Below are 25,983 nucleotides of genomic sequence, written 5' to 3' on the forward strand. Positions count from 1 at the left end.
CACATTCATTTTTGCTGTGAGTTACCACAAGATCTTGTATATATTTCCCTGTTCTATACAGTATAATCTTGTTTATCTATTCTACATATGCCTACTAGTGTCTACAAATTTCGAACTCCTAGTCTGTCCCTTCCCACTCCGCTCCCCCTGGCAGCCACAAGTTTGCATTCGATGTCTATGAGTCTGTTTCTGTTTTGTATTATGTTTTTTTTTTTTTTTTAGATTCCACATATAAGCGATCTCATATGGTATATTTCTTTCTCTTTCTGGCTTATTTCACTTAGAATGACATTCACCAGGGACATCCATGTTGCTGCAAATGGCATTATGTTGTCAGTTTTTATGGCTGAATAGTATTTCATTGTACAAAAATACCACATCTTCTGTATCCACTTTCTATTCTTTATTTACTTCAAAATATCCTTTGGGAAACACATGCTTTAACAAAATCCTTTGGAAAATAGAGACTAAAAAATCATGAAATGTCTGCAGTATACCTTTCCAATCTTAGAAATTTATGAGATTAAGAAATTTAATAAACCCTTTATATTAACAGGGGTTAAATTCTGGTGGCATTACATTTATGCCTCCTAACTAGGAAGACTGTTCGGAATTATGTAATTGAATTATACCTTAAATTTACTGTATAGACAAATAAAAGGAATTCCGCATAAGTGTATATATGGGTATTGACTTCTTATACACAGGGTATCTTGGATGTGCATCTTGATTCTGTGCAGCATCTCTATAGAACATGCAGAAGAACTTCCTTTTTTTGAAGCAGAATGCAATGGAATTAGATATGTATCACTTAAGTGCTTTTAGAACAGAATTATTCATTCTTCCTTAATATGGATGTGGCCACGTGCATCTCAGCTCACCAGTGTTGTTTTGTTACCTTTTCCTTTCATACAACTAAGGGTCTCTGGGCTTCTATAAGGTCAATTAGAGTTTTATTTCTTTTGAGGGAGGGGGACAAAGACTGACGGTCCAGAGGCTGGATTTTGGTTTGGCTGCTGCTGTCTGACAGCAGAATGCCAGGGGCTCCTCCTGCAGTAACGAGTCTGAGTGCTGCTATCAGCATTATGCTATATTTAAACCCCCATGGTTGGCAGGAATGTGCTAATGTCTGGAGATAACATAGTTAATCATGTCACTGTCCCTGCCCAGGGCAACTGCTACTGAAAGGACATCCTCACATGAGGAGGAGAACAGCAGATGTGGTGGTTCAGAGCCGAGCGTTTCGTCACTGAGCCAGGAAAGAGGTGTAGGATGTTGGCTCTGTTTTCTAAAGAGCATCTAGCAGATTTCATCTTGCATAGTAACTTTCTACATTTTTTTAATTACAATTTTATACTTATTATTATATCTCTTTTTAGTTTTCCTCATAGGGGAAAAAACCCAAACCAGTATTAAAATGCTACCCAAATGTTAATGTACTTCTTGAAGATATAAGTCAGGGAAATATTGAACATAAATGCTAAGGAGCCTGCACATTGGAAGAATCAAGAGAAGTTAAAATAATTTTAAAAACTGTATGTATACTGGCAATTTAAAAAAAATGTTAGATTTGCCTACCTTTGTGATGTGTATTTGCACTCCCAAATTGTATGCGTTGCTGTCAGTTAAAAACTACCCTCTCCAAGAACTCTTGAACATGGCCTGTGACTAAAATGCCCCGAGGGTCGGGGAGTGAGGTCCACTTCCCTGCGTGCTGCTCCATCTCTGAGGGCCCCGTTTCCATAGGACCCGCCGAGCTGAGAGACTGGTCATCCTGGCCAGGGGGCGGCAGTTGTTTCCCGTGAGGCTTTGTTCAGAAAGTTCTAGATCCCATCTTCACCTTGTCCTGCGGGATGAGAGAGAAAGTGCAGGACAAACTTATAGATTCTGACCCTGTTTTAAAACAGTTTTCTTCTCCTACAAAAGAAAAGACTATGTGAACTCCCTGCCCGCTCTGAGAAGACTCCTTCATCTCTCTTTCCTCTGAACTGCGTGCTGTTCAAGGAGAACGGGGAGGAGACGGCACCAGGCAGGGGTGTGCCGTCTCCGGAACCGCTTCACACTTGGCAGTGACGTTACCAGAGGCAGCCGTTCTGTGAAGATCGGTCCATTCCTGTGCCCCAGCCGGGAAAGTAGCACTGCATGGAGATGAGTGATGTCAGATGTGCCAGAGACAATCAGATACTTCTTGTGTGTTCCTCTCATACTGCTTCAGGTGCTTTTGTGTGAGATTGGGGTCAATGTTTGTCTGTATGTATGTATCATAACACAACTGGCTTTGTTTTAAAGTAGCCATATTCCTAGATCAATCATGAGCTATTAAATCCTCTAAATAAAGGGCCATTTCTAATTGTAACCTAAATGATATTTAGAACCTTCACTACCTATACCCAATATCACAGAATGTTTGGAGTATAATATGGCTCATAGTTTTAAAACAGAAACAAAATCTGGCTCTTCGTCTTGTGTTTTTTCCTAGGACTATAAATTGTAGATACTCTACAGTTTTCAAAAAGCTAATGACTTTTCTTCCTACTTTATCATTCCTCATTTAGGGAAGGCAAATCCTTGTTTGAAATCTTGTGGGCTGAAAATATTTGATACCAGTGAACAACATTATTTTTCATTTAAGAAACATAAATAATTTAAAACTTACAGAAAAGTTGTAAGAATAGTGCAAAAAGTGTCCTTTACCTGTATGTGACAACTGCATTTTGCCACATTCATTTTATTTCCTCTCCCACAATAGAAACACACACACACACACACACACACACACACACACACACACACACACACACACACACACACAGTTTCTGTCTTTTGAAAGTAACTTGCACACATTGTTCTCCCTACTCCTGACTACTTCATCATGTATTTGCGAAAATTTTTTTTTTAGTTTACTTACCCACTATCAAAGATCAGAATCAGGAGATACAACATTGATAAGTATTCTCTAATATCCCTATTTGAACTTAAGAATTATTCTAATAATACCCTTTAGAGCATTTTTGATTCTGTTCCAAGATCCGGTTCAAGCATCAGCTCTGTCCTGGGAGCTATCTCAGGGGATATCCATTTGCAGCTTCCGGTGCTGCTTGAATAAGCTACAACCACCAGGGTTCTGAGAGTTGCTCATGGAGAAGAGAAAGAGTCCTTAGAGGACAGAGGAGGCATTTGGAGTGGGGCAGAAGGAAGGGCAACTCGCAACCAAAGACAGTGTCACCAAAAAAGGAAAGGAAATTAAGCGTGTCTCCCTCCCAACAATCTGATCCCTCAGAAATTCAGGAACTTAAAATCCAAGCCTAAACTCATTGGGGGAAACCCAGATAAAACTGAGTACAAGAGGCAGAAACATGGGCACTAAGAGGAAAACTCAGGCAAACTCTTCTTTGAGAGAGGAGGAAGCATCTTGGTGGAGTTGGATCGTTTTTGCTTGTGCCTTTTTTAAGTGAGGTGTGGAAGGCGTTGCATTTCCAACAGAGCCACATGGTTCTCGCCTTAAATGATAACAATTACCCAAAATAGCAGACGTGTTACTCCAGAGCCCAAGGAATGGCCACGGGAGGAGAGGGCATGGGACATCACACTGGGTTTGGAGACCAGGACCAGGGAGAGGAAAGGGGTGGAGAACAGGGAGGTGGCCCGAGCCCGAGGGTCCGCGAAGGGCCAGGATGGAGAGGGGCGGACGAGGGTGGGGGACACAAGGTGTAGGGAATAGGCGGTGGTTGTCCAGGCAGCGGGACGCGGGGCGGTACGCAGGGGTCGCGGAGCGCCGGGCCCTCACCGCTGCTGAGCGTGGACTCGCAGTGCCAGATGTCCAAGCTGGCGGGTTTCCGGCAGGACTCCCACAGGGACAGGTAGTACTGATGGTCGGCCGTGACCCAGGCGGGACTCAGCACGGCCCCCAGGTCCAGACACAGCGCCAGGAAGATGCACACCAGCCCGACCAGCTTCAGCGGGGTCAGCACCGACACGCGCACCTCCTCCATGCCGCTGCCCGCCGAAGCCATGCCCCGGGCGTCGCAGCCGGCCGACCCCACCGGAGGGCAGGACACCAGGCAGGTGTCCAGAATTTTCTTGGAGGGCAGCAGCCGAGGCGCCGCACGCGGGTACTCGTTCCTTCGGGGCTCTGCGCGCTTCCCTCTGCGCCGGGAAGGTGGGTCTGCTGGGCAGCCGACCAGGGAAGGGGTCGTGATTCTCGGATCCCGCTGCCAGCGCAGCACTGAGATCTGCCCGTGCCCACTCCGCCCAGGCTGGTGCCCAGATGTCGGAGGGGGCGCGGGGCCGGGAGGCTCTGAGGGTCTGCACCTGTGTGGCTTCAGGATCCGGCTCTGGCTCCTGGCTGAGAAGCTCATGTCCACACCACCCTCAGCAGGTACTTGTCCCCCTCTCGTATAGCTCATGTAAGTGTATGCATAAAATACTTTGGCTTAAGGCTCATCCAACTTGTGGCATGTATCAGAATTTAATTTCAACTAAGGCTGATGATTATTCCACTACGAGATTATATCTATATCTATCTATATCTGTATCTGTATCTATATCTATATCTCACAGTTAGTTAAACCATTCACCTGTCAGTGGACATTTGGGTTGTTTCCATCTTTTGGCTCTTGTGAATCTTGCTGCTTCAAACACTCATGTACAAATATCTCTTCAGGTCCCTAATTTTAACTATTTGGGGTGTTGTACCCAGAAGTGTAATGATTCCATCATATGGTAATTCCATTCATCATGCTTTGAAGAACTACTGTATACTGTTTTACATAGCAACTGCACCATTATACTTTCACAACAATGTGCAAAGTTTCCAATTTCTCCACATCTTTGCCTACACTTATTTTCTACTTTGTTTTTTATTGTAACCATCCTAATGGATGAGAAATGGTACCTCCTTGCGGTTTCAACTTGCAATTCCCTAATGATTGGTGATGTTCAGTGTTTTTTCATGTCCTTATTCACCATTTATTTATCGTTCTTGGTGAAATTTCTATTCAAGTTGTTTGCCCATTTTAAAATCGGGTGTTTTGTCGTTTGTGTTGTCAAGTTTTACATGTTCTTTCTACATTATGGATATCAAGTGCTTATTAGATACATGATTTGTAAATATTTTCTCTTTGCCTTCTCACTCTCTTGATACTGTCCTTTGAGGCACATAGCTTTTAATTTTGATGAATGGCAACTTACCTATTTTTTCTTTTTTTGCCAGCTCTTTTGATGTCATATCCAAGAAATCATTGCCAAATCCAGTAGCATAAAGCTTCCCCCATGTTTTCTTCTGAGTTTTATAGTTTTAGCTCTTACTGTTAGGTCTTTGGATGATTTTGAGTTAATTGTGTATATGATGTAAGGTATGGGTCCAGCTTCATTCTTCTGCATGTGAATATCCAGTTTTTCCAGCACTATTTGTTGAAAAAACTGCTTTTTTTCCCCCCCACAGAATGATACAGTTTTGAATTACTAAACTAGTTGATGACTTGGGAAGTCAGGAGAAGGGAAAGTCTTCATATCTTGTTTGCCTCATCAGAACCCACATCTATCCCACATATCTGTAAGGGTCATCTGTCTCTCCTCCCTCCATCTGCTCATTCAGTAGATTTCATCCCTAGTGCTCTAAAACCTTGCTACTCAAAGTGTGCTCCATAGACACCAGCAGTACTGGCATTATTTGGGAGTTGCTAGAAATGCAGGTTCCTGACCAGACCCCAGATCAACTTAATCAGAATCTGTATTTTAATGGGATCCTTAGTGATTCATGTACAAGTTAAAGATTGAGAAGCACTCAAGGCCTCCTCTTAGCCCTTTGTTGGGCTCAACTTCTACTAACAGTAGTCATATCCAGGCAGATGGGAGAGAGTAAAAATTCACCATTTTGTACCATATTCTTCAACACATTACCCCACATGTCCACCTCCCAGCAGGCTCTGTTTGCCACTCACTTGGTCCAGTTTGCAATGGTGAGTCAGTTTGTTTGTTGCAGCTGGCATCGATATTCTAGACTCAGTGGTTCTCAACCACCTTGCTCTCTTATGCTCCCACTTTTGAGAGGTTTGATTCTCCCTGTATCTCGTGCATCTGGTTATGTGTTAACTGATGGATGAAGATGAATAATGATGCCTTTCCAAGGGCACCTCAGATAGCCACCTTGAAGATTCTGAGGGAGGGTGGACTTCAGAATGGTGGTGTGAGGAGTTTGAGGAAATCTTATCCCTGAAGATACATTGATGCCCCTGGTGAAATTGGCCTAGACGATCATTCAGAGTCTCTAGAGATCCATCAAAAGACTTACAACAAAGTGGGAAGCATTTATTTAACTAAGTGTATGAAAACTAAGCAAGAATGGTGGGAGGCCGTGGCATTCAAACTGGAGAAGGTACCCAGGCCCCCACAGTTGTGTCTTGTATAAGAGTGGTGTCAGTGGACTGAGCACCTGAGGGCAGCTCCCATCGTCCTAATTTATGGAGTGGGTAAGCTCTTCTGAATGGAATCCAGATCACTGGTTTTCATGGATGGCATAGAATCAGGTTTATGAACACCAGTCTTTTTTTTTTTTTTCCAACTATCACCTTGGAGTGAAATAAGCAAAGCTGGGATTTCTTATAACTCACTGTCTTTACTTGACACGATGTCCCAAATTTTAATAAAGCAAGAAGGATGAAGTAGAATCATACACACATTCAGTCATATTCTGGATTCTGAAACACATTCAGTATGTTCTCTTCAGTGCCTATTAAAATAAATTTTTAGTGGTTTGAATGTTTTTACCAATTCACTGTCATTTTCATTTCAATATTTGAACACTATTTTGGTCATAGGTTTTAAGATTTTGTGTGTGCCTTCAAGGGGGCCGCATCGACTTCCATAAATTGAATGGATGGGCACCGCCAATGCTCATGATCTCCCTGGAATATCATTTTTATTTTCTATATTAGAGACAGGCTTTATTTTAAGAGAAAGGAGCAAGATGTTTACAGAGGAAAACCAAGTTTGGTTTTCACTTGTTGCTTACGTTTCTGAGTTCAGTGTCAAATAATTTGAGAGAAAATAGAGATAAAAGTTGTGTTTTCAAATACAGTATAAAATAATTTATTCCATGCTTTCTGTTTCTACATTCATTTATGATATATTTTAAATTCATGATCTTTCCTATTTTCTTTTGCTCCATGTTCACTCCTAAGCCCCTATATGAAGTAGCAGGGGAAGGGAGAGAGATGGGCAGCAATAGAAATGAAAAGGGCATTTTTTTGAAGACTTTTTTTTGGAGGGGGATTAGGTTTATTTTTAATGGAGGTGCTGGGGATTGAACCCAGGACCTCGTGCATGCTAAGCACGTGCTCTACGACTGGGCTATTTACCCTCCCCCGAAAAGGGCATTTTAAAATAAAATGTACACAATTTACTTTTTCTCATTTAAAATAATTACTCTTTTCATTGCTTTTGTTTGTTTGTTTCTGTCACATTTAGTCTCTCACAGGATCTACTTACAGACGGTTTTGGGAATAAGACAGCAGTGACTCAGATTTTCTGAAAACACACACACTTCATTCAACCCTTTTCTTGCCCTGGCTTTAGGAATTGCCTTTCTCTCTAACTTCAGACTTAATCTTTTAGACTTTGCAATTGTTACAGAAAACACACACACCAAGCTCACATTTTGTAGAGCATGATCTGAATAATAAAATAAACAAAGAATGTATAAGACTACTATATTAACCAGGGGTGAGTGACGACACCTGGCATACAGGACTTTTTTAAAATTTATTTTTGTTATAATCAGTTCCAAAATGTCATTATTCTTGGCCATCTGCTGTGTGGTAAAAATAATCTTGTTTTACAGAAGGATCCTTCTAATTTGCATTGATTAAAATAAGGACCTTAGACCTGTGTAGCCTAAACATTGCATTGTATTATGTAATATATGCAAAAGTCTTGAAATAGGCTGTAAATGCTGTTTCCTCTCCATTTCCTCTGCAGCCCCCCCCCAAGGAGTCCCAAGAGATTCCCTCTTCTAGAACAGCCCTTCAGTGGGTGCAGTTGTTCTCACCATTCTATAGGGAGATCACTGAAGTCCTGAAAGAAGTGAGAGACCATAAATGTCAGGGCACCATGCTCTCCAGTGCAGGTTTCTTTTATACTGAAATACTTTATATGGTATCTAATGTATCATGAGCTCGTTTAACAAAGCTCGGTCTACTCAGCTGGTTCACCTAATTAACAAGTACCTTCTACTGTCTCTGTCAAGCAAGCCGGCTGACGAGAAGGGCAGACTCAAGGCTCAGGGCTAGTAGGCTACTCTTTTGTTGGTCCATTCCCATGGGGAGGTGAATGTTTACCAAGAGCGGTCTGTGTTTGTTATGAGATTCCTTACAGTGCTTGTACATGTTCTGGTAACTGAATAATTTAATTAAGATGTAAAAGCAATACCAGCAGTATAAGAGAGAATAGGTAATACTTAAAGCTAAGTTGAATACTTTGGTATGATTGCATAAAGGTGAGAAAAAATATTGTCCAACTAAATGTGGGAAAAACAATGTGAAAAATTATAAATGACATGAAAAAAATCTAGATGGTGTCTAATTCCAGGTTAACTCCTCAGTCTTGAATTCATTATGCACTTAAAAATAATCTGGAGGGGTGGGAATAGCTCAGTGGTAGAGTGCGTGCTTAGCACGCACAATGTCCTGAGTTCAATCCCCAGTGCCTCCATTTAAAAAAATAATAATAATCTAATAGATAATCTGAATAGGCCTCTTGTCTATTAAGAAAATCGAATCAATAATTAACTTTCCAACAGAATGCCCTGTGTCCCAGAGGGTTCCCTGATGAACTCTACCAGTTCGGTTAAGGAACAAATTAGATCAGTTGTCTACAGTCTCTTCCAGAAGATAAAAGCTGAGGGAATGCTTCCTAACTCATTCTGTGGGGCCAGCCTTATCCTAATACCAAAGGCAGACGAAGACATTCCAAGAAATGAGCACACCAGCATCTCTCATGAACATACAGGCAAAAATCCTCAACAAATATTAGCAGATCAAATATAATAATGTATTAAAACTATTGTATATCAAGACCAATTTGGTGTAGGTAGGCCTTTATAGGGTGTTGTGTCCAAATCACCATAAATATTGTAAACAATTTCCCTCGCTCTAGAGAAGCAAGTGCACAAGAGTTCACCTCCAAGCAAACTGCCAACCCTAAAATAAATTTGTCTCACAGTCACGTTTTTAATTACAAAAAACAGCACGCTTACAAAAAGACGCCTATGAATTTAACCAGTAACAGTTAAATGAGTGCTGTGTGCCTGACACCAAATTTGAAGCAGAATATTATCAGTACCTCAGAGTCTCCTGTCTGCTCCTCACTGATCTCCCTTCCTCTGTTCAAGAGTGACTCCTCGTCCAAATGCACATTACTTATTCTGCTTTTATCCTACATGTTGAGCATATAAACAATTTGTTACTCAGTTTTACCTCATTTAGTGTTACGTGAATGTAATCCGAGAGCATGTCTCTTTTTTGAACTTCATACTGATGCATGCAGCTGCTGGACATTAATTTTCTCTGTTGTATAATATCCAGTGTGTATTCTTTTCCAGTGAAGAAATTATTTCATTCTCTCATGGAAGACCATGTGGGCGAATTCCACTTTTTGCCCTTAAGGACAGTGCTGCTCAGGACATCCTGTGAGCACTGCTTTGCACATGTGTGTGAGCGTTACCTCCTAGAGAATGGAACTGTGCCCCATCATGTGTGCTCCTGTTCACCGCATGATACCAGTCTCTTCCCCAGTTTGGACTTCTTCTCACACCGTTTTGGTTGTTCCATTTCTCCATGAACACTTAGTATTTTCCAAATGTTTGATTTTTGTAGGTTCTCTTTTTGAGGTTTGATCATCTATTCTGGCATATCGGTACTAGCAGACTGTCAGAACAGTGATGGTATAAAATCACCCTATTCCTGTTTACTAAGGAGAGCCAGTATGTTGGCCTCATTCCACTTTTACAGCATTGCTTTCAGCCTAGAAAATGTCAGCTGGTGATTCTGTGGGGAAATACCAAATTATTTGATGTTAGTAGAGCCTGTTAATTTGAATATTCCTAGGTAAAGGGACTGTTTCCAGAAGATGGCATCAATATCCCACACAGGAGTGAGAATAAATATTTAGAGACACTTTCCCGGTGAAGGATTATAGAGACTGCTTTAAAATTAGAGTGCACAATGCAATTTTAATTTTTTTCTATCTCACTTATATTTCACAGAGTTCTTTTGTATTCTAGAGGCTAGATGTCTTATAAAATTGAAATATGTTCTTTTCATCTGTATTTATACCTACAAATAGAAATTTTAAGAGGTTAAAAGTGTATCAGTCTAGATTCGAGAATATGGGGAAAATAAAATTCTTTTTTCACTTGACTTTTTTCAACACGAAAATAACTTTTATTGCCACTTTAATGTAAAGAAACATTGGTGAATATGCAACTGATGTTTAAGGCATAATTAATAGCACTGTCTTTTCTATAATAATTTATCACATTCAAGAGACTTGTGAATAATCTATGCAGTGCCATTTTATAAATGCTTTAAAACAGATGATAGCATATTATTAGAAACTGCTTCAAACATGAAGGATAAAAAATCAAGCCTCCTAATGACTGACTTAGAATCTATGTTCTTATTATTCAAGTTGCTTTTATCATTTCTAAATGTTACCTCCAATTAAAATGCAGCTGCCATTTGTTATTTATTTTTGCCCACAAGTAAGATGTGAGACAAACTCAGAGACAGGAGAGGTCCTCAAAGCAGGCAGAGAAAGACATATATTGAACAAACACCAAGTTTGACAACGAAGAGTGAAGGGACAATTGAATTTTCTGGAGACTGAACTCCAAAGGCCATGATTCTCATTTTTAAGAAAATGTTCAAGTGTAGTCTTGGGGAAATGTGGAAGGAAATTACTGCTTAGCAAAATTTGTTCATATTTTACTAAATGCTTTAAAGCAGTCTGGTAGCTTTAAAAAGACTCAAGTCTTTGAACACAGGATACAAAGTGTGTAAATATATATATATATACACACACTTACTTTTTTAAACTGAAGGATAGTCAGTTTACAATATTGTGTCAATTTCTGGTGTACAGCACAATGCTTCAGTCATACTTCGTTTTATATTTTTAAGTTTGATCTTTGTAAATTACACTTGGCCCAGAAGAGAGAAAATGTTTTGAGTATTTTTTCCAAGATATGGACAACTTTAGAGTTTACATAGGAAAGCATTTCATCTGGTCAAATAGAGATTGGATTGAGAGAGGGGAAAAGTTTTTAAAGGCAAACTGCAAAACAAACACCTAGAGAAGCAGGTCAGTAATTGCCTTGGGAATTCTTTCACTTGGAAATAATTTCTTTCTACTTAGAGTCATGAAGACAAGGTAATAGGCTACGCCCCTCCACAACTAGAAAGGAGAAACCAGAGGCCACATTCAGGTTAGAACAGGCTAATTTTGAGATAAACTCTGAGCGAAGGTAGTCACAGTGTGGAATGAAGTAATGGTCGAGGTGGGTGTTCCAGCACCTTATCTCATCCTCTTGAATGTCAGCTTCCCTGGCTGGGGGGCTGGCTGTACCATATTCTCTCCACTGTCTGTGTGGTCACCTTATCCCCTCGCGTGAACCCAATACCATCAAGAGGCTGATGTCTCCCATATGTGTATTTTCAAACCTGACTTCCCACCTTGTTACTGAACCAAACTTAGGTCTCCTTTCCTGATGCGCTGTGAAGTCAGTCTACTGGGACCAGGTTGTGGTGAAGTAAGTACAGCATTTATTACAGGCCAAGCAATGAGAACCAGCATGTCATGCTGGAAAGATCTGAATTCCCCAGTGGCTTTCAGGGAAGGGTTTTTAGGGACATTGTGAAGACTAGACTCACAATGTGTATGATCAGCTTGTGCTCATTCTCTGATTGGTTGGTAGTGAGGTAACAGCATGATGTTTCAGGAATCTCAATCATCAGCCTTCTGGTTCTAACCATCCTGGGTTCTACATGCTTGTGGTCAGCAGGCAGTTAACATTTTCCACTGGGTGGGATTTTAGTATCTGCAAAACAACTCAGGGATATGTTCAGGATATTATCTACAGCCATTGAAGAGGAAGTAAAGGTCCTTGACTTGGTTTTATGGCTAAACTATTATTATCTGGTCTTCCTTGACTCTTTTCCTTTGTTTCTCCATTTTCTCATTTCTGTGATTAAATTTGCTCTTTGGAATTCAGGGAAGGCCTAGAAGGCTCACGATCTTCTACAAACAAGAGGAGGACACAGTGGGGTCTGTTCCTAGGAAGGCCCCAAAGGGTCCTGCCTGATTTCCACCTGAGCTCCAGATTTAGTTTTCTGGCTACCTGAAAGAAATTTCCACTTGCATATCTAGTAGGCATCTCATAATTTATATGACATGCCTTTGCCCATCCTTTTTGGCTCCCTGCCAAAGACCCCAGATTAATGAATAGCAACACCTTGAACCCAGGTATTCAATTGCAAACCCTGAACCCTGCATTATTTTCCCAATTTCCCATTGCTCACCTTTGGCCCATAAACAAAGCTTATCTCATGTCCAAAATCCATCTGGAATTTGTGTAGGTCTCTTCATTTTCTCCGTGACCACCACAAGTGAAACCACCATTGTGTCTATGGACCTGCTCCAGTATCTCCTAACTTATCTCCCAGCCTCCACTCTCCTGCTCCCCTGACATTCTTCAAAGCAATGAGAATCCTGGGTTTTATTCAGGGAGATTTATTCTACTTTATATTCAATAGCACAAATTTCACCTTTGCCATGACCTTTAATTTTTAAGCCCTTCTAATGAGGTAGTTTGAGGTTTTTGTGGTATTCTGTTCCTTTAGTGGAAGAAAGGGTACAATGGAAGGAAAAATACATATCTTTGGATGTTTTGTAAGGGCAATATGCATAACTGGCAGGGTGACCTGGGAAGTCACTTCTGCATCTATGGGAACGTCACCTAAGGCTCAGTTACCATTATCCTTGTTGGCAGGGGTGAGACTGTCAAGGACGGACTCTGCATACCTGCTTCTAGGACCTCCAGGCTGCTGCCCAGAAGCAACACACGCTAAGATTTCATAATGAGCTAAACGTTTTCACGTCAAGTTGAAGACACCCTTATTTTGCTCCCTGTCCATTCTCACTCTCACTTCTCCTTAAGAGTTCACCAGTATTATACATTCCATACTATGTTTAAATATAATATTACCACACACAGGTGTCACGTAGACTAGGACCTCAGATGACCCCTCCCCCACCTACTCACTCATTGTTCATCAGAGGAACACTGATTTTGTGTATTCAATGGTTCCATGCAGTACCTTCTCCCTCCATCCATGGAGACCCCGAGCTGCATGTGGACAGGTCATGGGTGGGTGGAGAGACTCCTGCATACCTGTTTTAAACTTACAAAGTGAGAGATGTGCACAAGCAAATCAACCAGAGACCTTTATCTATTTAAGAACCAATACCTTTATTGGAAGAAATGGTAACAATGAAAGAAGAAAAATTTAAGTGAACTTTTTTTTTTGCAAGGGCAATATTGCCGTATGCATGCCAGGCAGGGTGACCTCGGGAAGTCACCCCGTGACCACGGGGAACTCCAGTCCAGGCTCAGTTCTTGTCGCTGTCGCCCAGGGTGAGCTTGTCGAAGAGGTACTCTGCCATGCCGACTTCCGGGGTCCCCATCTTGTGCAGGGTGGTGATGTGGTCCCCCAGCTCCTTGATGAACTCGACCTGCTGGTTCAGGCAGTGGCTCTGCAGGAAGTGGCACAGGTGGGCGTCGCTCTTGTCGCTGGCCAGCTGGTGCAGGTGGAGCAGGCTCTGGTTGACGCGCTTCTCCAGGCGCAAGGCGCACTGCATGGCCTGGAGGCCGTTCTCCCAGGCATCGCGTCTGGCTCCCTGATGTCGTGGAAGCAGAGGCGGCCCCCGCGCTGGTTCTGCAGGCGCATCAGGCTCTCGGCCCGTTCCCCCAGGTGCCGCGAGCGCCGCAGGAAGAAGCTGGCCAAGTGCTTCAAGGCCACGTCGTCGCGGTCGAGGTAGAAGGCCATGGCCAGGCTACACGTAGGAGGCGTGGAGCTCCAGGGTGACGGGGCTGTTGGTGGCGGCCTGGCAGTCGGGGTGGTAGTTCTGACGCCCCTGCGAGGGCCCCGCGGGCGTCATGGCTGGCGGCAGGGGGCGCGGCGGGCCTGAAGGCCAAGGTCGAGGAGGTGCCGAAGCGGGGGACTCAGAGCATCCCTTGGGTGGGCGATGAGGGTGGCCGGAGGCAGGTGACTCCGGTCAGGGCGGAAGCTCTGGGATGGACCGGAATGTGGTTCCCTTACCTGGGCTTGAGATGGGGAGGGGATGACTAGTTGTGGGCAGAGGGGGGTTGGGGGGAGGGGGGAGAAGAGGGGCCAAGGGGGCGGGGTGCGAGCGCGGTATTCAAGGCTCCATCCAAGCCTGGGTGAGGCAGGAAGACTGCCCTGAGCATGTGGCCTGTATGATATTTTAAAATGTTACTCATGAATATAAGTGCAACTGTTTTGAGTTAACCACTTGCTTAATTTCTTTATTTCTTTGAGCAACTTATTTAAATAGTATCTTGTTGTTGTTGTTCAAATGTTGGCATTTTATTTCATTTAATTCTTCTGCTTAATAATTTCCCAATCTTTTCAAGACAGCTTTCTTGCCGTTATTTTATATATGCTTGATTTTATCTATCTCTCTGTGTATACACATGCACACATATATGTATATATACATATATATTAGTGTATGTGTATACACACATATAGGTATGTATATATACATATTGGTACATTTTATACAATCACATTATCAGATAAATTCTTTTTGCAATTAGAAGCAATATAAATAATCAGCCCACATATCTTTTGTTTCATTGACTACTCCATGACTTCTTTTCACTACCTTTAATTTCTATAGTTTATATTAAATTGCATAAATATATTAAATAACACAAATAATTTTAAAAAGACCTGATGCATATCTTTAGGAATTTTAGTTTGCTCTCTCTGTTGGAAGAATAGTAGGTTGAGACATAAGCTTTCATAATCACAATAATTCTGGAAATAATTCTTACTACTGATTTGGCAGCTCCAATTAATGTGATTGTTTCGTCAAACGTAGTGTTTTTGTGGTATCCTCGGTTATGTTTGCTATCCCAGAGCCCTATTTGGAGGGCAGCTAGCTTCAGTGACTTCAGCCAATCGCACTGCTGATAGCCTCTTCACTCAGTTCCTGGACCTCAGTAACTCCAGTGATCTCCACCTTTCTCTTTCTGTTCGTGGTCAAGTTCATACTTCTCTGATAGCCGAGCACCACCTCCAGAGTCTCAGCGAATCTTTCCACCTCTCCAGGTTTACCCTTTTTGAAGTCGTTCTTCACTCCCTCTGTTCTCTCTCATCTCTTAATGTCTCAGCACAGTGCTAGAAACACAGTGCCCCACCTGGCTTACCAGTGCCCTTCCTCCCGGGTGAGTGCACACTTCTCTTTTCTCCGTCAGAAAACGAAAGGCTTAGGTGCAGTGTGAGAGAAAGCACTTCCCCGTCTGCGTGTATCATCCCTCCAACCTCTTTTGTACTCCGACTGCCACTCAGCAAACCCTGAATTTAAGCCCTGAATTATGTTCTGTGGAATGAGCCACAGTGGTAGGAAATACCACTGATCTCGAATTGTCTTTGTATCACCCCTCCAGTTTTGCTCCAGGGGTATTTAAAATACTAATACTACTGAATGATTTTATGCGTACTAAGAGATTGTAATCATGTTTCTCACATATTGTATTTTTCATCATTACCTCCTAGGAAAGTAAGCAATAGTAAAATATATATTATAACTAAGAGAAATCTAAAACTTAAAAACCCACTTTTCTCAGGGAAAACCAGCAAACAAGCACGGGCTGGGACCTTGCATTTCCGTGAAGGAAATATGCACATGTGTAAACGAAAGCATTTCATCTGGGTTTTCTTTAATGAAGAATATGAAACTAAGTATAAACACAGAATGAGAAAACTTCAGAGCAGATCATATGTTTAAAAATACGATTATAGGCCCATAAAGTGAAATGCTTGTGGTCAGTATTTGTACTAGCCAGGGTTCTCCAGAGAAACAGAATCAAGAGGATTAATTACTGAAAAGAATTGGCTCATACAATTATGGAGGCAAACTAGACCCAAGATCTGCAGTCAGAAGTCTAGAGACGCAGGAGTGCCTGGATAGGAGGAGAACCGAGAGGAGCTGATGCTTTAGTTTAAGTCTGGAGGCAAGGAAAAACTAGTGTCCTGGATTAAAGGCAGGAGGAATTCTCTTATTCAAAAGAGGGTTAGTCTTTTTGTTCTGTTGAGACTTTCATCTGATTAGATGAGGCTCATCCACATTAAGGAGGGCAGTCTGCTTTACTCAGTCTACCAAATTGAGATTCTTTCAAGTTTTATTGAGGTATCATTTGCATGTAACATTGTATTAGTCCAAGGTATGCAACATGATGATTCTATATATGTATATGTTGCAGAATGATGACCGCAATAAGTTTAGTCAGCGTTAATCACCTCACATAGTTACACAGTTGTTTCTCTTGTGATGAGAACTTTGAAGATCTACTCTCTTAGCAACTTTCAAACATATAATAAGTACTGTGAACTATAGTCACCATGCTGTACATTACATTCCCAGAACTTATTTATCTTATAATTGGACATTTTTACCTTTCTACCACCTTTACTTATTTCCTCCACTTCCCACCCCCACCTCTGGCCACCACCAATCTGTTCTCTGTATCTGTGAGTTCATTGTAGATATCATTTATAAGTGATAGCACACAGTGTTTGTCTCTGTCTGACTCATTTCCCTTAGCATAATACCCTCAACGTCCACCCACGTTGGTGCAGTTGGCAGGATTCCCTTCGTTTTTGTGACTGAATAAGATTCTATGGTACATGTGTACATTTTCTTTATCCGTTTCATCGTTGGACACTCGGGTTGTTTCCATGCCTTGGCTATTGTAAGTAATCTGCAATGAACATAGGGGTACAGATACCTTTTTAAGATAGTGATTTCATTTCCTTCAGCTATATACCCAGGAATGGAATGCTGGATTCCTATTCTGGTATTTCTGTTTATACGAATAGTAGTTCATATTGTATTTAGTAGTTCATAGTAGTATTTATATGAGTATATGGTAGTTCTGCTTATAATTTTTGAGGCCCCCTCCATGTTTTCCATAGTGACTCTACCAATTTACATTCCCGTTAGCAGTGCATAAGGCTTCCCTTTCTCAACATCCTCACAATCCCTTGTTGTTTTTTGTCTTTTTGATGATAGACGTTCTAACAGGTGTGAGGTGATGTCGCATTGTGGTTTTGATTTGCATTTCCCTGATGATGAGTGATGTTGATCATCTTTTCATGTGCCTGTTGCCTGTTTGGATGTCTTCTTTGTAAAAATGTCTATTTATTTCCTCTGCCCATTTTTAAATCAGATTGTTTGGTCTTTTACTCTTGAGTTGTGTGAGTTCTTTATATATTTTGGATAGTAACCCTTTATCTAGTACATGGTTTGAAAATATCTTCTCCCGTTGCATTGGTTGCCTTTTCATTTTGTTGATGGTTTCCTTTGCTGTGCAGAAGCTTTCTAGTTTGATGTAATCCCACTTGTTTATTTTCTGTTTCGTTGACTTTGCTTTTGGTGTCACATCTGAAAAAATCATCACCATGACTTTGGTGTTAAGGAGCTTATTACCCTCCTGTGTTTTCTTCTAGGAATGTTATTTCTTCAGGTCTTAAGGTCAAATTTTGAATGCAGTTTGAGCTGATTTTTGTATGTGGTGTGAGATGAGGGTTCAATTTCCTTCTTTTGCATATGGCTATGCAGTTTTCCTAACACCACTTATTGAAGTGACTATCCCTTCCCTACTGTATATTTTTGCCTGTTTTGTTGTAAATTAATTGACCATATATATGTGGGGTTATTTATGGTCTTTTTTATTCTGTTCCATTGATCTATGTGTCTGTTTTTATGCCAGTGCCATATTATATTGATGACTATAGTTTTGTGATATAGCTCAAAGTCAGGAATTATGGTACCTCCAGCTTTGTTCTTCTTTCTCAAGATTTATTTGGCTGTTTGGGTTCTTTGTGTTTCCATACAAATTTTAGGATTGTTTTTTTCTATTTCTGTGAGTCATTGGAATTTTGATAGAGATTGCATTGAATCTGTAGATTGCTTTGGGTATTACGGATATTTTAACAATATTAATTTTTGCATTCCATGGGCATGGAATATCTATCCATTTATTTGTGTCTTCCTCAATTTCCTTCATCACTGTTTTATAGTTTTGAAAGTACAGATCTTTCATCTCCTTGATTAAATTTGTTTATGTGTATTTGTTATTTTTGTTGCAATCGTAAATGGGATTGTTTTCTTAATTTGTCTTTCTTATAATTTGTTGTTATCTTATAGAAATGCAACTGATTTTTGTATGTTGATTTTGTATCCTACAGACTTACTAAATCTGTTTATTGGTTCTAACAGCTTTTGGGTGGAGTCTTTAGGGTTTTCTATATATAATATGTCATCTGCCCATAGAAACATTTTTACTTCTTCCTTCCTAATTTAGATTCCCTTTGTTTCTTTTTATTGACTGATTCCTCTGGCTAGGACTCCTAGTACCTTGTTGAATGAAAAAGGTGAACGTGGGCATCCTTGTCCAATTCAGTTGTTGTTCTCGTCCAGAAACACCCTTAGAGACATACCCAGAATAATGTTTGAGCAAATACCTCAACACCCCATGGCCCGGTCAAACTGACACATGAAATTAACCATCATAGTAGTATTCACCGTAAACGCAGAGTCTGCAAATAAAATTTCTAGTGTTGTACTCTGTGAAAACTCTTTGTTTTGACTTTCAGTTCCCTTCATCATTCAAAAATGTAATGAAACTAACAGTTACTGAACTGATACTAGTAAGTTTATACTCAGTGTCATTGATTAGGTGTCATTCACTTATTCAGTATATTTCTATTGAATGCCTTTTTTATGCCAGGTATTTTAGATGTTTTACCAAATCTTGTTCTATAGACTCTTCATGTTTGCATTGTTTTGCAGCTAAGTGCTCTTCAGTGTTCCATGTAATCCCTTCTTTAAAAACTAATAGTGCAGCAGGCTCGATGATACATTCACAAGGAAGTGGACCAAACATTGCAGCATTTGGCTTATCATCTCTCTCTCTATGAACACACACACACGTATATGATGTGCATGCATACGTATAGACGAACTATTTAATTAGTGGTGGTGAAAAGTGCACCGGTTCAGAATCAATTTTATCTGTCTCTTGACTGTTCACTCTACATTATTACCCATATTTCATAGGTAAAGAAATTATGAATTAAAGAGTATGTAACATGCTGAAGCACACATCTTGTAAATAGCAGAGCCTGACGTTCTGAACTGGATTCTTGTCTAGGTAGTTTGGAAAGTTTGGCTGGACTGTGAGCTCCTTTGGAAGAAACACTGTGTTTAACTTGTTTGATGCTAAGTTTCATGTAGTAGGGGCTCAGAAATATGAACTAAAGATTGAGTGGTCTTTTAAAGTTTTAGTTTCATTATTTCTCCAAGAAAACAATGAGTGAGAGTGGATGTTGAATATGTATTTAAACTGTTTCCCTTAGGAGGAAAAAAAAAAAAAATCAAAGATACCCGATGGTGACAGATTGTTCTTATAATTTTACTTTAATATGCACAAACATAAAACTTGGTATAAAAATCTGTAACTTAGAAGTATGCTTTTATAGCTGTAAACCTAATCATTTATAAATATATGCAAGTAAAACTGTAAACATAATAAGATTAAAATTAAGAAATTCCAACTATGCTTCAGATTACACTTTTTGTCTTACACACAATCAGTTCTCACTGAGAACAGATCTAGTTGACGAGATGCAAGTCTTCTTTGGAGAGTGCCATGCCTGTGCCCCGATATCCATGAAGCAGCTCAGCTCCCTGTCACCCTTCCTTACTGAAACGGCTGGCCCACTTTAGTTCATACGATGACTCATAATGTAATTTTGCTTTCAGGTAGTAGAAGCTATCATTCAAATACTGTCTGTCCAATGTTTTTTTAAGTAGCTTGTGAAAAGTGAAGTAATGCTGATGCAGTTTGTTGATTTCATCAAGTACCATTGAAAGTCTCAGTAACTGAGGGTGCTGAAGTTTCATTCTGTCAAACTACTTTTCGTTTCCCAGTCATCACTTTAAAAGGAAGTTTTAGTCTTTGCAGCTGGTAAAATAAGTCAGTGTGACTGTAAGGGTGGACGTGGGTCAGTTGTCTTTTTTGCGTTAGGACGTGCCAACCTAGCAGCAATCACGTGCCCCATGATTCAAAACGCACACGCAAGCGTGGACACGGAGTTTCTGTGGCTGCACCGAGCTATAGAGAGATCAAGATAATCCTGAAAATGCTTCCGGTAATTTTCCATGTAGATGTAAACACAAGAACAGATCCGTGGAATTCACAAATAAGGAGAGAAGACGCTGAGTTAGAATGGCATGAACACACCATATAGCTAGCCGGTAACTATTTAGGACCCAGTACTTGTCCAGCTTTGTGTTAAAGGCTGAATGACTGCAGTGGGCAGTGACTGTTCTTCCGGACCCTAGAGTCTGTTTCAGTTCCCTTTGTTCACCGACAGAATGTATGTATGACCACTGGAAAATTAGTCACTAATGTATTAATAATAGTGTATGTATAAATAGATTTACCTTGAAATATCCACATTATTCAATAATATTTGTTTGAAATCTTTACTTCTGTTGACGCAGATACAGACATTGCTGCAGAAGTTCTCATACCTTTCCCTACACAGCAGTTATGTTTAGGGAGAATGTATTTGGTGGGATGATACTAGTTAACCTAAAAATCCCAGGTGGTTGAAGCTGTAGATATTTTCTTTCACTAAAATCAAGTGTGAAGTTTATCCAAACAAGTTAGAGAAAAAAGCGTAACCCTTAAAAATGTTCCTTATGGTTCCATACCGTACTATACAATTAACCCAATGTGTTAATAGAATAAACATATTTAATGTGATGACTGTTCTTCATAATTTGACATGAGTAATGTGTGTCCACTTTTTAATTTTCTAAATATTTATTCCACACTCTGTGACTTATTTGCTGACTTTCTCTTTTATAAAAATATGATAGTGACCTCAACCAACCAATGTTAAAACTCATCAAGAAGTAAATGTTTTGTAAAGTGTTTCCTGTGTATTATTCACATTCATTACCTTTCCTCTGTGCTCTTCATATTTCAATATTTGTTCCTACATGAAAAATAAACAATGTCCTTTGACTTATTTTCTTGAAGCCTTTTGCCATTTTCCAAATACATCTCTGAATAATTAAGGTCAGTTAAACATATTTAGAGAGTTTCAAGTTTCTAGGCAGTATTTCATATGTAGTAGCTTTCTGCCAAAATGATTTTAAACTTCATTTATTGTAAAGTGAATTAATAGACTGGCATATTTTCTTTAAGTAGAAAGGTTATCAACATGCTGTTGCTAATGCAGATGGTGTTCTTAAGTTATGATTTCTTACGTGACAAACAACCCGTGAGGAGAAGTTCATTAATAATCTGCTAAGTGGTGTGAGCTCTATGACTCGATTCTCCATTAGTAACTTACCCCTAGATTTTCTCCTGCCAGAAAAGTGCTGATTCCTCAAGACCCTTGGCAGTAATATGAATTTATACATTATATATAAATACATATATACATCAGAGGAGAAATGGAGCTCAAACACAAACCTAGCATTCCTGTACAGGACGTGAAATGAAGATACGTTGTGGAGTAATTGGTGGATTTGGGAAGGAAGCTGAGGTCAAAGGCAGCCTATTAGAAAGGGAAGAGGCTATTGAAACTGGGAATTGAGGGGACGAGAACTACTGAAAGAAATTTTTTTAAATTGTTTATTGATTTACAATGTTAGTTTTGGTGATACAGCAAAGTGATTCAGTTATACATATACATACATTGTATATATTCTTTTCAGATTCTTTTCCATTATATGATATTATAAGAAATTGAATATAGTTCCCTGTGCTATACAGTAGGTCCTTGTCTATGTATTTTATATATAGTAATGGGTGTCTTTTAATCCCCAACCCCTAATTTATCCCTCCCTGCCCTTTCCCCTTTCGTAACCATGGTTTATTTTCTGTGTCTGTGAGTCTGTTTATGGTTTGTAAGTAGAATATGTGTCATCTTTTTAGATTCCGCATGTAAGTGCTAGCATGTGGTATTTGTCTTTCTCTGTCTGACTTACTTCCCTCAATATGATAATCTGTAGGTCCATCCACGTTGCTGCAAATGACATTATTTCATTCTTTTTTATGGGTGAGTAACATTCCATTGTGTGTGTGTGTGTGTGTGTGTGTGTGTGTGTGTGTACATATACATACATACATACCACGGCTTCTTTATCCAGTCATCTGTCGATGGACGTTTAGGTTGTTTCCATGTCTTGGCGACTGTAAGTAGTGCTTCTGTGAACATTGGGGTGCATGTATCTTTTCGAATGATGGTTTTCTCCAGATATATGCTCAGGAGTGGGATTGCTGGATCATAGGGTAGGTCAATTTTTAGGTTTTTAAGGAACCTCCATACTATCCTCCATAGTAGTTGTAACAATTTACATTCCCACTAACAGTGTAGGGGGGTTCCTTTTTCTCCACAGCCTCTCCAACATTTATTATTTGTAGACTTTTTAATGATGGCCATTCTGACTGGTGTGGGGTGATAGCTCATTGTGGTTGGATTTACATTTCTCTAATAATTATTGATACTGAGCATCTTTTCCTGTGCCTGTTGGCCATCTGGATGTCTTCTTGGGAGGAATGTCTGTTTAGGTCTTCTGTCCAGTTTTTGATTGGGTAGTGTTTTTTTCTTATATGAAGCTGTATGAGTTGTTTGTATATTTTAAAATTAGTCCCTTGTCAGTTGTGTTGTTTGCAGATAATCTTCTCCCATTCTGTTGGTTGTCTTCTCATTTTGTTTATGTTTCCTTTGCCATGCAAAAGCTTTTAAGTTTAATTAGGTCCCATTTGTTTATTTTTACTTGTATCTCCATTACTCTAGGAGCTGTTTGGAAAAAAAAATATTGCTGAAATTCATGTCAAAGAGTGTTCTGCCTGTGTTTGCCTCTACAAGTTTTATAGTATCCACTCTTACATTTAGTTCTTTAATCCATTTTGAGTTTATTTTTGTATATGGTGTTAGAGAATGTTGTAATTTCGTTCTTTACAGGTAGCTGTCCAGTTTTCCCAGCACCGCTTATTAAAGAGACTATCTTTTCTCCATTGTATATTCTTGCTTCCTTTGTCATAGACTAACTCACCATAAGTGCGTGGGTTTATTTCTGGACTTTCTATCCTGTTCCATTGATGGATGTGTCTGTTTCTGTGCCAGTAGCATACTGTTTGATGACTGTAGCCTTAAGGGATAACCCTGTTCGCTTTGGCCGTCTGTGTGGTGAAGTCCCTGGCCTGGAGTAGACAGGAAAGCTGTGCTGAGAGCAGCTTCTGGTGGCAGGAATATTATTTCCTTGTCCTTGCAGCTATTACATAGAAACATTACTTAGCATTCCTCAGATGTTAACTCTCAAGGACCAAAAAAAAAAAAAAAAAAAAAAAAAAAAACCAGTAATGACAACTGGAAATGTCAGTTGCAAGTCCAAAATAACCTATTTACAACTGCTTCCCTATTTCACGAGTTCTCCATCAATTATCCATGCTTTACTTCCCCCCTAAATCATCAATTTTGTCCTTAGTCACATGTATTCCTCAGTTATGCTTTACGGAAGTGCAGTTTTCCCAGTACAGCCCTTCCCCTGAATTCTTTTTTCTTTTCCACATTAATGATTTCTAATTTTGAGAAAAAAAGACAATAGCATATAAAGGACTCAAGGCACAGAATTCCTCACATTATTAAAAGCAATTCCTGGATCATTAGTGATTGATAAATACATTGGTCACATCGATGTAAGTATTGTAATCAGTTTGTCTCCAGAGACTGCAGCTACTGGAAGGAAGAACATAATCAGTTTATTCACTTGTTACAAATGCAGAAGGGGCAAATGGAAGTAGGAAGAGCAAGATTTTGTGCAGAACCAAGAGTCTGCTTCCTTTTCTTTCCCGATACGGTGTTCTAGAAGCCATGGTGTTGATTTTCCTAGCCAGGCTATTTGGCATGTTTGGTTAGGTTTCATTCTAAATTAAACCAGTGCATGGGAGTAAATGTCTGTATGGGGCACTTGGTTTTATAAAACTCTATTTCATAGCTGAATGATGTAGAGCATCCCTCATAGTAGCTTCTTGTGAGAGAGCGCTATTGGGTCAAATGAACAAGAGAAAACAGGCAATAGTATGATATTACAACTCTTTTTGGAAAATAACATTTCAATTCACATTTCATGACAGATTCAGTAACACCATGGAAAACCATGATGTGTGTATGTGTGTATGAAATGCATACATTTGTATGCACATATTAGGTTTTAATGACTCTTGTTTCATGTTTGCTAAAATTTGTACCTTAATATGGGTTGTGGTATGAAATATATGTGTATATATACACATCTATATACGCCAGGTAAAGTAGACATTAGTGGGAGCATGTATCTTAGCTGATGGCGTGTGTGTGCGTTCTGTGCATCTTTAATTCTTTAAAAAATACAAATGTTGTACTAGGTGCCATGGATTAAGATTCACTCAGCCCTAGGAGAAAACTGAGGTTATTGATTATTCTGCATTTTTCATACTCATAATATGAAATGATTCAGGAAAAATTTTGCTAGCTACTAAAAATAAGCTAAGATTTTTAATTTTAATCTCTCAACAAGTTCTGTGTAATGTACACATCACTCTTGGGAATTTAGATTACTCATGATCTGTATTTTCAGTATGCTGCCACCTCGTTTAACGGACGTAGGTGCAGAATGAGCGCAATAAGCATTCTTTACTCCCTTCTTAGGCGTCGGTGAGTGACGTGGGGTTCTGTGTCAAATGGTCGTCAGTTGAAAGCCTGACTCCATCCTTGCAAGTTGTGTGAACTTGCCTATAGTGATTTACTCATCAGAAAAATGGTACTGATGTAAGATGTTGTGAGGATTACATGAGGTGATGCATTTAAGATGATACTAATATTGCGGCTCATCGATTGCAGTCAATACATGGTAGCTATTGTTTTAGGAACTAGACTGACCCTGAGAAAGTAGTCTACTGATTATATAAAAGCTCATCTTAATTTTTAAATTTTAGACTCTTCTATTTCAACTCTAGATGGTTAATATAATACTGTTTCTCTTTCCTCTTCTTTTGTTCTTTTTCTTTTCTAGCTAGTCACTGAAATCTCTTACGTTATTTCTGGGGGAAAGGTTAGCAAGAAATGCAGTTCCAAAATATGTATAGCTCTCAGAATCAATACATTCCAAAGATTAGTATAAGAAAGAAGAATTAAGCTTCAAAAAGTAGCTTGTAAACATATAAATTTATTATAGCCCATAGGCATTTCTAATATTATTGTCCTGAATTGCTATTTTAATTTCAAGCATATCTATCTTTTCACTCTAACAAAATTGTAAACTTCCTGAGGTCAAGGACATTAAATTATGTCTATTTCTATTGCAGAGCTTTCTCAACTTGGGGAAGAATAATAATAATAATAATAATAATAATAATAATAATAATAATAATAATAATAATAATAATAATAATAATAATGCTGCAAAGGGTAGTAGATCTTACTTTTAATCATTTTGTTTTCAATTTTCTCAGTATACTAGTAAAGTAATAGATCTTATTTTAAATTATGTTAAGAGTATAGACCTTTAGTCTGTTGAATACAAATCCATTAAATACTGGTATTCTGTACTGTA

General features: G+C 39.6%; 1 protein-coding gene and 1 pseudogene across 1 annotated transcript; both read right to left on the reverse strand.

Moving 5' to 3' along the window:
- Positions 1 to 3,584: 3,584 nt before the first annotated feature.
- On the reverse strand, positions 3,585 to 4,358 carry LOC116661864. The gene has a single exon (XM_032474649.1). It carries the CDS (start codon positions 4,356 to 4,358, stop codon positions 3,585 to 3,587), a length of 774 nt encoding a protein of 257 aa, XP_032330540.1.
- A 9,300-nt stretch (positions 4,359 to 13,658) lies between these two features.
- LOC116661921 lies at positions 13,659 to 14,324 on the reverse strand (annotated as a pseudogene).
- Between the last annotated feature and the right edge of the window lie 11,659 nt (positions 14,325 to 25,983).

The sequence above is a fragment of the Camelus ferus genome, chromosome X, assembly GCF_009834535.1.
Source record: "Camelus ferus isolate YT-003-E chromosome X, BCGSAC_Cfer_1.0, whole genome shotgun sequence".
NCBI classification, from domain to species: domain Eukaryota; kingdom Metazoa; phylum Chordata; class Mammalia; order Artiodactyla; family Camelidae; genus Camelus; species Camelus ferus.

What these genes read in the sequence shown, in the direction of transcription:
- LOC116661864 (XM_032474649.1), bottom strand. Translation starts at nt 4,358, where the DNA reads ATGAGCTTCTCAGCCAGGAGCCAGAGCCGGATCCTGAAGCCACACAGG.